The sequence below is a fragment of the Vigna radiata genome, chromosome 7 (genome assembly GCF_000741045.1).
Source record: "Vigna radiata var. radiata cultivar VC1973A chromosome 7, Vradiata_ver6, whole genome shotgun sequence".
NCBI lineage: Eukaryota > Viridiplantae > Streptophyta > Magnoliopsida > Fabales > Fabaceae > Vigna > Vigna radiata.
In genome coordinates this window covers 31645168-31656015 of record NC_028357.1, presented here as the reverse complement: position 1 = coordinate 31656015, position 10848 = coordinate 31645168, and the positions used below count along the sequence as shown (strand labels likewise).

The 10848-nt window shown below is 33.1% G+C and overlaps 1 protein-coding gene across 1 annotated transcript; it reads right to left on the bottom strand.

Moving 5' to 3' along the window:
• Window positions 1-4777: 4777 nt before the first annotated feature.
• On the bottom strand, window positions 4778-9122 carry LOC106768255. The gene is made up of 7 exons (XM_014653292.2): window positions 8977-9122; window positions 7997-8501; window positions 7726-7895; window positions 7562-7642; window positions 7343-7418; window positions 6568-6642; window positions 4778-5278 (listed from the first exon to the last, which is right to left on the bottom strand). Exons 2-7 carry the CDS (start codon window positions 8478-8480, stop codon window positions 5085-5087), a joined length of 1080 nt encoding a protein of 359 aa, XP_014508778.1. The 5' UTR covers window positions 8481-8501; window positions 8977-9122; the 3' UTR covers window positions 4778-5084.
• Window positions 9123-10848: the final 1726 nt, after the last annotated feature.

Here is a 10848-nt window from a genome sequence, read left to right as displayed (position 1 = left end):
ATTGATTATTACTATTTTATTTTTTATTTTTACTATTATTATTTTTATTTTAATTATTTAATATAATTATTATTATAATATAAATCATACTTTAATAATTATTAAAATATAAAATTATATTAAATAATATTTGAATTTTAAATTAAATTAAATTATTATTAAGGTGGTGCAGATTTTTAATAAGCAAGAGAAAAAATATGAAAAGATATTTATTAGTGTTAAAAATGAAACTTTTTGAAAAAGTTAGAGGTGCAGGATCAGTTGTCAGAAGGTCAAAAGTAGAATTTTTGGAGGTGCAGGATGAAGGCTTGGAGGTATAGGATGAAACACCCTTTTCATTTTTACCACTTTTTCTTCCTTGGACTTAGGCCCAATATGTTATCAAAAGTAAATTAGGTTTAGACACCCCTTTCTCTTATTTAAGCACCACCACACACCTTTTTACTTTAACTTTTAGTTTATTTCTACTCTTTATTTTATTTAGTTTTTTTTTTACCTATTTATTTTATTTTATCAACTTTTAAATAAATATTAAAACAATAAAAATATTTTTAAAAGGGATCCAGCACACGTGCAACCATTCCGTCGGCCTTGTGCTGAAAACATTTTTCTTCTTCTTTCAAAAAAAATATCAACAAAAATATATTTCAAAAGGTTTAAGCACACGTGTGACCATTCCGTGGGCCTTGTACTGAAAACCTTTTTCTTCTTCTTTCAAAAAATCAACAAAAATTTATTTTAAAAGGTTTAAGTACAAGTGCGACCTTTATGTCGACCTTGTGCTGAAAACCTTTTTTTTCTTCTTTCAAAATTAACAAAAATTATTTCAAAAGGTTTAAGCACACGTGCGACCATTCCGTCGGCCTTGTACTGAAAACCTTTTTTTTCTTCTTTCAAAAAATCAACAAAAATTTATTTTAAAAAGTTTAAGTACACGTGAGACCATTCCGTCGACCTTGTGCTGAAAACCTTTTTTTTTCTTCTTTCAAAAATTAACAAAAATTATTTCAAAAGGTTTAAGCACACGTGCGACCATTCCGTCGGCCTTGTGCTGAAAACCTTTTTCTTCTTTCAAAAAATCAACAAAAATATATTTCAAAAGGTTTAAGCACACGTGCGACCATTCCGTCGGCCTTGTGCTGAAAACCTTTTTCTTCTTCTTTAAAAAATAAACAAAAATTATTTTAAAAGGTTTAAGCACACGTGCGACCGTTCGCGTAGGCCTTGTGCTAAAACCTTTCCCTTTTTTTGTAAAAACACCAAAACACAAAACATCCTTTTCTAAACAACGAATAATCTTTCAGCTAGAACTACGTAACCCTGATTTCTCATTTTTAATGACAATACGTAGGAGCAAGGTCAATCCTTGTCGGGCACAAAAAAAAAAAATATATATTTTGTTTCTTTATAATGTCTTTTTTTGGGATAGTTAAACATTTTGAAAACCACATCACATTCGCGTATTTAATTAAAGGTACCGCCTTCGGGCAGACGTTGTAGGGTGCTAATACCTTCCCTACACATAACCGACTCCCGGACCTAGAATCCGATTTTCGTGGACCGTGCCTTACCGTTTTATGGTTTTTCCATAGTTTTCCAGAATAAACTATGGTTGCGACTCCAAATCTCTTTTTCAAAAATCATTTTCTTTTTTTGGATCGTCGTCCCCTCGCGACACCGGTTGCGATAGATGACGACTAATGGTTAAAACAATTAATATTGTATGAAAAAAGTGCTTTCATACTTGCATGCTTTGTTCTCTTTTTTAGTGCAATAAATGATAACACCAAGCTTTATTCAAAAAGTCTTGCACTAAGATCAAAAAGATGTTGAGATAAAAAGACATTCCTAAAATGTTTTTCTCAAAGCTTCTTGCTATGTCACTCTATAACATAGACTTGAGTCTGACCAAGCTACCTAAAAAGGCTATGAAACCTAACTAGAAGTTAATTATGTGTCTAACAGACATCTCTTGTGGAAGTCTATATAAAGATGTCTTGCAGTAGAGAATAAAGAAGATGGTAGGATGTGATAATGACATATTTTACTATGATTTCAGTAGTGAATATAGAGAAAATGTCAACTCTTTCTTAGCTTGGTACCTTCTTTATGCCTCAATTTGTTAAGTTTCTAAGTAGCTACATCTTGAGTTGAATTGATTTAAATTTCACCACTAATCCCCAGTTTTTGGTTGTTGGATCATGTACATGAAACTTGTTGGTCAAACCGACGAATGGAAGAACCACAGAAGCAAGAATGAATGTAAAAGAGGAAATATTGAGCAAAGATTGATGTTGTCGCTAGGGTGCAGCTGGGGTGCAGTTCGGGTGCTGTTGAGCCTCATTCTCCTCTGGAATGCTATAGCTGGGGTGCAGCTGAGCGCCCTGCTCTCTGGAAGGCTGTCGTTGAGGTGCAGCTGGGGTGCAGCTGAACGCCCTACTCTTTGGAAGGTTGCAGCTGGGGTGCAACTGGGGTGCAGCTGAGGTGCAGCTGAGCGGTGACAATGCTAATGTGGAAAAATTAGGTCTTTTTAGGCCTAAAACGCGAGGGGCTCTGGATCTTTTGCTACCCAGACGCATTTTCTCTCTGTTTGAGCTCTTGGAGGCAAGCTTGGAGCTGTGGGAACAATCCATCTTCATCCTTGGGTCTTATTCCTTCTTCCATTTCCTCCATTTTTGTAAGCTTGAGCTCTCCATTCATGGAGAACTAGTTCCATTATTGTTGGGGGATTGATGTAGCCACTGAACTCTTATGTAAATTACTTTGTTTTGAATGAATATATGCCTCTTTCATTGATTGTTAGTGTTTAATTTCTTCTCTTAATGCTTGTTGTGAAGTTGCTATCCATGGCATGATTCTAGGGTTTACTTAATTTTGGGAAATATTGGGTAAATCTGGACTTGGATTAAATACCTAAAGAAAATAGTATCTAGGGATAGAATTAGGACCTTTGGTCGTCTTAAATCTCAATTCTTAATGCGGAAATAATTGTTAGGTCTTCCAGGGATTGGAGCCTAATGAGGAAGCCTAGGCTCTTTCTACCAAGGAATTGGAGTTTGAGTAAATTAGTAGATTGACATTGATATATTAATGAAGAGGAAGTAATTTTCTATACATAAGAGTGAAGTAGGTGAAATCATACCCTCAACAATACCATACCATATAATTTTTAATCTTACCAATTCCAAGTGTTTGAGTACCTAAGATCATTTTTATCATTTATGTTTCATGTTTATTTTAATTGCACTAAAACCCAAATTATGGAAGAATTATTTAGTCTAGGTTAGTTCAAAATTATACGATTGTCTAGTGAAACGAGTCTCTTGGGAAACGATATCCAGTCTTACCAATTTTATTACTTGAAACTATTTGGTACACTTGTCAAAGTCCCAACAAAATGCACAAGTAAAAAAAAAAAGAAAATGTGAAGAACGAGAGAGGAAGACAAAGAGGAATATAAGAAAAAAAAAAGAGAAAATAGAACTATCATTGTATAATTATCTTGTCGCTTTATCCTCAAAATCATAACGTCAACAACTTTCATTGAGAGAAAAAGAATAAGAAAGTTATTATAGTCTATATGCTCCAAAGGTCTGTCTTCGAGCTCGTAGTGTCTAACACTCATACTTAAAAAGCGAAAAAAAAGAAAACAATATAACAATTGTAGAACAAGTACTTTGCTCCAAGTTCACATCATATAAAGCTTTCGATGAGAGAGAGAGAGAAAGAGACAATAATTATAAAGGAGAGAAAGTAATTATAAAATTTCAGAAATATTTTGTATTACTCGTCTATATTTTCTAAAAGAGTTGTTTGTGACTTGTAAGAAAGCACTTGTAAACTAGGAGTGATAATAATACTTGAATACCAAGAGTGCTCATAATACCTTGTTTATAATACTCGAGATTGACTAAGGGAACCAAGATTAATTTGTAATACTTAGACTAATTAAGATTAACTACGGAAACCAAAAGTGATTTAGAATTGTTAGATATATTTTATTTGTATTTTGGGCTTAGCCCATATTTCTTCTATGATAAATAAAGAACCCTATGTGTATTTAACACAAGGGAGATAGATCCCAAATTTAGTTTTTCACTATATTCAACATGGTATCTACCGCTACATCCGCCGCTGCCCGCGACGGGGCCATCTATCGCTATCGACAGCACCGTCATCTACCAACCTTTTTCTGCTCTTTTCCCTTTTCAGGTGCCTTGATTGGATAATTTTTTATTTTTATAGTTTCTCTCTCCTGTTCATCCATGACTTCTTCCACTGCTGTCTCTTTTGTCCTCTCTTTTATCACCATTACATTTGACCCGTCCATATATGCTTTTTTCATGAAAAAAATGGTTTGTTGTTAGTTTATTTATGGCCGTGGTGGCTCTCCAACAATTACCTCTTTATCCACTGGTGACATTCCTCAAAGACGATTTATTGCTCAGGAGGAGTCTTTTAGGTTGGTATTTTTTTAAGAATCTTAAATCATACAATTTATGTACATATATGTATTGGTCTAATAGTAATTTCATTGGTCTAAAAAAGTTACCAAACTACGTTGCGAGACTCATCATCTATCTAACAAGAATGATCCAATTGAATAATTTTCATTTTTAATTAGNAGATTGATTTGTATAATCCTACCCAACCGCAGTTCTCCAAATCACATAACAAGAATTAATTAAAGTAGAATTAGCCGATTCTGGACATTTAGCAAGAAAACATCAGGCACATGTTCTTGGCACGAAAACATCTCACGCAAACCAGAAAAATATATAAAAAGTAAACAACTCATGCATGGCGTTAGAGGACGCTATTAATTTGATGTATTAAGGTCATAATGTCGGTCTTAAACCCCTATCATCACCATAACAATTGCAATGGACAGAAGCATAAGAGAAACGACAGAAGTGACCATATACCTATTGTGAAAGGGAAGAAGAAACATATTAACAGTAATAGTAAGGTGATATACCTGTAGGGAAAGGGAAGAAGAAACGCATAAGAGTAACAGTACTAACTAACATACGACGCTGTGTACATCGCTAATTGATTCTAAGTATTTTAGGAACATTAAAGCCTTAATTTCGGCCACGCCCTACTCCTGGACGGTTGTATGGACTGCCACCATTTGAATGTGCCCTTACTCTCTTGTATTCGCCAGAAGAACCAACTTCATTTGATATTCCTGTCACCTGATGGCTATGCTCCGATGAAGGAAGTGCCCAACCTCCCCGCCTCGCCTGCTCAGCCTGTCCATCACTACCGCTAGCTTCTGAAACACCCAAGAGCACAGATTTAAAAGGGCAAACAACAAATCAACCGTAGCTCCTTTTAAAATGAAAAATATACTTTCAACAACCATGAGTTGTGTTTTGCTAAAGAAATGCACACCTTGTGAACATAATAAAAACATCATTTTATAGTGCTGAAATATGAAACATGAGAAGGAAAAATAAAGAAGTTCGGCTTTCCAAGAATCAAATTCTGGTCTAAAATCAAAGCTGTGTTATTTATGTAAATATGGTGCACAATATGCTATATAGGGAACTTTAAAAGGAATCTGCGTTACACGGGAAAAACAATCGCAAGTTTGCAAATGTAATACATAACCAAAAGTATATGAACATAAAGAAGAATACCCGAAACATACTGGAAGAATTATTTCATAGTGTGAGCGAATGTGGGAGTTGAAGGAATAATGAAAGGAAGATATCAGAAAAATAGCTCGAGAATGGAAATACAGACATAGTGGTGCGCTACGAAAGTGCCCGTGAATAAGCTGACCTAGTAGTATTTTTTAAGGAAAACCTAGCAGCTTTGAAAAATAGTAAAAATGCATTTCATTCATTAAAAAAAAAAAATACTGATGCCCATCATTTTTGTACCGAGCTTGATAGATGCAAAAACAATACAGTGGGATAGCTCGTCATAGGATGACCACTATTCTGAATTATTTACGCATAGTAAGTAACTAAATACGCCCCTGTTTTCTTCAAAGAGAAAAGAGAAGAAAAATTAACAAAAGAGAACACTAGAAACCAAAAGAACAGGGGTAAAATGCAGGTGTCAGAAGTGGGGGGTCGCACTCAGGACGCAGAGCATTTCACGAAGACATTGCTCCAAAAAATAAAAAAACTTGTGAATTGTTAAAACTCAAAACTTGAGGTTTAAGGGCATTTAAAAAGTTTAGGAATACTTCACTGGTGCAAAGCCAAATTGCACACAAGTGCGTACAGGCGCTTACAGCCATGACACTAAACCGTGTGCTATTATACTGTCCAAACAGCAGCCCTAGCCACTCTACCACCATAGCACACACTATCGATAATACAGCAAATTACTTNATTTTGTTCAATTATAGTTATTCAAGTACATTAATAGTTATAATCCAATGAGTAAATTACAATATTTAGCAGATATTTGTTAAAAGAATATAGTTAAGGAAACTATGGAAACATATATGTAAACATATAACTGTAAATATCATAATAAACATATAACTGTAAATATCCTATTGTAAATGGTAGAGATATCTTCCAGTGAATAGAGATAATTACTCACCAATACTCCCAGTCCATCCAGGCATATAGTTTTGACCCTTCTTTTTCCATTCTTCTTCAAAGCCAGTAAGTTCATCTACANTATCACAACTCAAAAACCTTTCAGGAATGCAGACATACAAGAATATGAAAGTGTGAAAGTAATCTCATATATCCCGAATAGTGGTTCAAGACCATCATGTCTCGATAGTGGATAGCAGGATGATCACAACTACCAAATTTCTATAATAACAGATAATTTCCATTACAAGTATATAAATGCTACAAAGATAGACATAATTAATTGCATATTAACAGCTAAAGTCATAATTCTAGCCAAACACAGGAGTCAAAAACAAGAAGGGTCATGCAAGTAAAATAAAAGGAAAAAAAATGTACAGAGACAAAGGTCACTGTAAGGTTTACCTATCTGAACTGAACACAACAGTGAAAAAAAGGAACATAGACATATAACATATCATACGCACAAATGTGGAAAACAAAACATAAGTCCCTTTTTGAGGTGAACAGAAACCCAAGGATGTTATCAGAGTAAAGACTACAGAAAGAGTCCCAAAGAATGTGAGTTAGCTGGAAACTCAGAAGAGAGCTACCGGACAGATGGTTGCATTAAATAGTCACTGCTATAGAAAGTTGCAACAAACCAGCCTTCCATCAAAGGGGCCATTGCTGCAACCGTAGGCAACAATACAATAGCAGCACTATAATGAACCATTGACTACTATGGTCATATGATATCACACCATACTTTAACGAATATCATATACATGACCTACCTTCATTTATATTGTGCAAAGTCTGCATAGTATCCACCCTACCATCAGAATGCAGTTTCTTGGAGAGGGAATGACCCTACAAAACATCACATATAAGCAAAACCACATGATTAAGAGACCTGTTAGAAGTTAAAGAAATAAAAGTTAACAGCAAAAAGTTATTCCAAAACCAAAACAAATGAATCTACCATAGGAACCAAAGATAATGTATAAGTATACCTTGCCATGAATGCCCCTAGAAATTAAGTGAGAAGCTTCTCTTTTTGAACTATCAGCCTCCTTGCGCTCTTCAAAGGTCACCTAACACAGAAAAAATGGCATCAGAAAAACAACATTCAGCAAATCTTTCACTATAGCTTTTAATCAACAATTCAAATGCTTACTCCATCACTCCCACTCCTTCTTGTCCTTGAGGAGGTATAATACGTTCCATTTGCACCGCCATAGCTAACTGTTGAGCTCTGGAAGTAGAAGCTTTGAGATTGAGGCTGAGGCCCAGTTGTAATGACTCTGTTGTACTCATTTCCAGAGTACAAATGTCTGCTCTTCTTCCCTGCAACATGAATTATAATAATCAGAGTAAGCAAATCCAAGCTGCCCCTTTTTAGAGATAGAGCAAAAGCCCCTACTGCTGAAGGAGAAGACATGCATTACCTTCAGTTTCATCATCTGGATGTTCAACTGAAGGTTCATCATTTGACCTACTATGCTTTCTTGGATTTTCTTTCCTCTCTTCTGTTGTGTCTTCGTTTTCATCATCAGAGTCCAATTCCTGAATGATTGGTCCCCTTTGTCTACTAGGCTCTGGAGCTTGATGGTCAAGGAACCCGGACGGATGCACCCGCGGGAATTGATGTTGAATAAACCCGGATGGTTGCATCCCTGGGACTTGATGCTGAAAAAACCCAGATTGATGCATACCCGGTGGAAAAGGAAACCCAGTAGAACTACCAAAGGAACTAGATTCAAACAGCCCTCCAAAAGGCTGGGTGAAGAAAGGATCGTCAAACGGGTCCCTACCCCCAAAAAAGCTTGACATTAAACTCCTGGGAGGTCCAAAGGAACCAAACCCTCCAAACCCACCAAAAGGGTCACCAAAATTGGAGAAAGGATCCCTGCCACCCCCGCGTCCGTGCATTCTGTCGATGTGCAGTATTCACTGAAAATACAGGTTGCAACCAGGGTAATTAAAACGCAATAAACCATTCAAATATTAATCAAGGATTTAATACAAGCTATTTCAGAAAAATCTTTTCATTATAAATCCCCCTTATGAAGTCTAATTAATGAGTATATATTGTTATAAAATTCTTGCTGCAAATGAACGTGTAAGAGAATATAACTATTAATCATCGTTTTCAAATGTAAACACATGCTTTAAACCCTAGCAACTTCCTGATAATCCCTAGAAAGGCCCAGAAAAAGAAGGCCAAAAGGCTTATTTGCATATATCGAATTTCAATTACAGAACCAATGAACGAAAAATCATGTTAACTAGTTGATTTAAACAGGAAGAAAACAAAACAAACACTAACTAAGAATGAAAAATGCTGAAGCATAACGCGAAACCAGATGAAGATAATTAAAATTCAAAATCCGTAAAATGAAAAGGGGAGATTAGACAGAGGGTGTACCAGAAAGACAATGGGAGAGTAGAGAGGGCGAAATCGAAAAAGAGTGGTGAAAGATCAACCCAATTACTTGAAACCTAGAACTGCTTTCCCAATTTATGCATGATGATTCCTAATTCTTTCATGAAAACAGAACTTTCTAGCACAATCAATATATATCATATAACAGATATCATCGTCAGCATCCATTGAGCACGAACATACGTGGGCCTGTTTCTCATAACCGGGCCCAACAACATTTTCACCACCTCAGTAAATTTCAATACTTCAATTTTATTTTGATAGATTTCTAGACATTCAATTTAAATATTCTTACATTATTAAGATTTTTAATATAATTTTATTCTTATTATTCTATACAAATACATATATACATATATACATTATTATTCTAGTAAATTTATATTTCAACAATGTAAAGTCTTGCGTAATCTTTTCACAATTTTCTTTTATTTCTATTTGTGTATTATTGAGTTTGTATAAATGTAGCTTTTTAATTTTTTTATTTCTGATATATTAAATTAATTTATTGTTATTATAAATTATAAGTGTTATTTTTTAACACAATAAAAAATTGTTTAATATGAGATAACAATTAAAAAATCACAAGATCAATTCAATGCATTTTTCAAAATATAAAATAGTTTAAGAATATTTATCATATGGTAATAAGAGAAAAACAGCAAGGAGAACAATAAATATTGTATTCAAATAGGTTTTTCAAAATCTAAAATAGATATGTATCTACTCAATTTGACACTCAATAAAATTATATAGTAATATCAATTTACAATGTTAGCATTAAGGTATTAATCTTATTTATACAGAGAAGTGCTTTTTAACATATAAAAAAAAAGGTAAATTTTGTGGATATTACTCGAATTTGGAATACTAGTCAATTTTTTTATACTACTGAATTAATGATAATCCCTTCCCTTAAAAGTGAAATTCTTAATAATTTATTATTTATCCATATATAATCATCAATATAGTTAAATGAAACATGCAGTATTATTAGTACCGTATATCTTTCAGCTAAAAATATTGATTCAACCTCTCCTTATTTATCATTTTATAATTAAATTGATTTTTCATATATAGATGTGTATTGATTTTTTAATAATGAAAAAATATTTCAATGCTGTTCTAATATTTACTGAGGTGTTATCGAGGAATAATTAAAACTCAACAGAACTTATGTACTCTTAAAGTTTAATTTTCATTTAATTTTCATTAAATTATGGAAACAATTGAAGACAAATATTATTAATTCTTAATAAGTTGTGATTATTTTAACGGCCATCTTTTAATGACTATTTAAAGAATAATAATTACTATTATTATTATTTAAATAATAAACATTCAGACCATTTATTACAATTTTATAAATACGTTCAAAGCAGGAGTTACTTTTTAATTATTTCATAAAGAAAATAACAGGTATAATATATTGTATCGGCATCACAGACATATTGGATTAAGAGATGATAAAAATATCTATTGGGATGATTTTTACGTATAAGATTTGGGATAAATAGTTGATATCGGTGAGTGTTTAGTGAGTATTTTAAAATGGGTCGGTATAAATATTATATTATCAGTAAAAATAAAAATTATTTAATTTTTATTTTATTAAGTTAATTAATTTATATTCTATCATGGTAAATTTAATTAAAATTAAATTTTAATTTAATATTATATTTTTTTATAATTTTATTTTAAATATAATTTTTTAAATATACGTGGATATTTAGAATACTTGCGAGTTTTAAAAATATTTTTTAAATCGATATCAACATAGATGACGAATGGATAGTGGATGAATTTTTTTATTACAGTAAAGACATTATTCGTACCTTATCAATTCGTGATGAT

What these genes read in the sequence shown, in the direction of transcription:
- LOC106768255 (XM_014653292.2), bottom strand. Translation starts at nt 8,480, where the DNA reads ATGCACGGACGCGGGGGTGGCAGGGATCCTTTCTCCAATTTTGGTGAC. An exon ending in TCCAGATGATGAAACTGAAG is followed by an intron (nt 7,896 to 7,996) that starts GTAATGCATGTC and finishes TTCATGTTGCAG; the next exon opens with GGAAGAAGAGCAGACATTTG. An exon ending in TGGATGGACTGGGAGTATTG is followed by an intron (nt 5,279 to 6,567) that starts GTGAGTAATTAT and finishes TGGGTGTTTCAG; the next exon opens with AAGCTAGCGGTAGTGATGGA.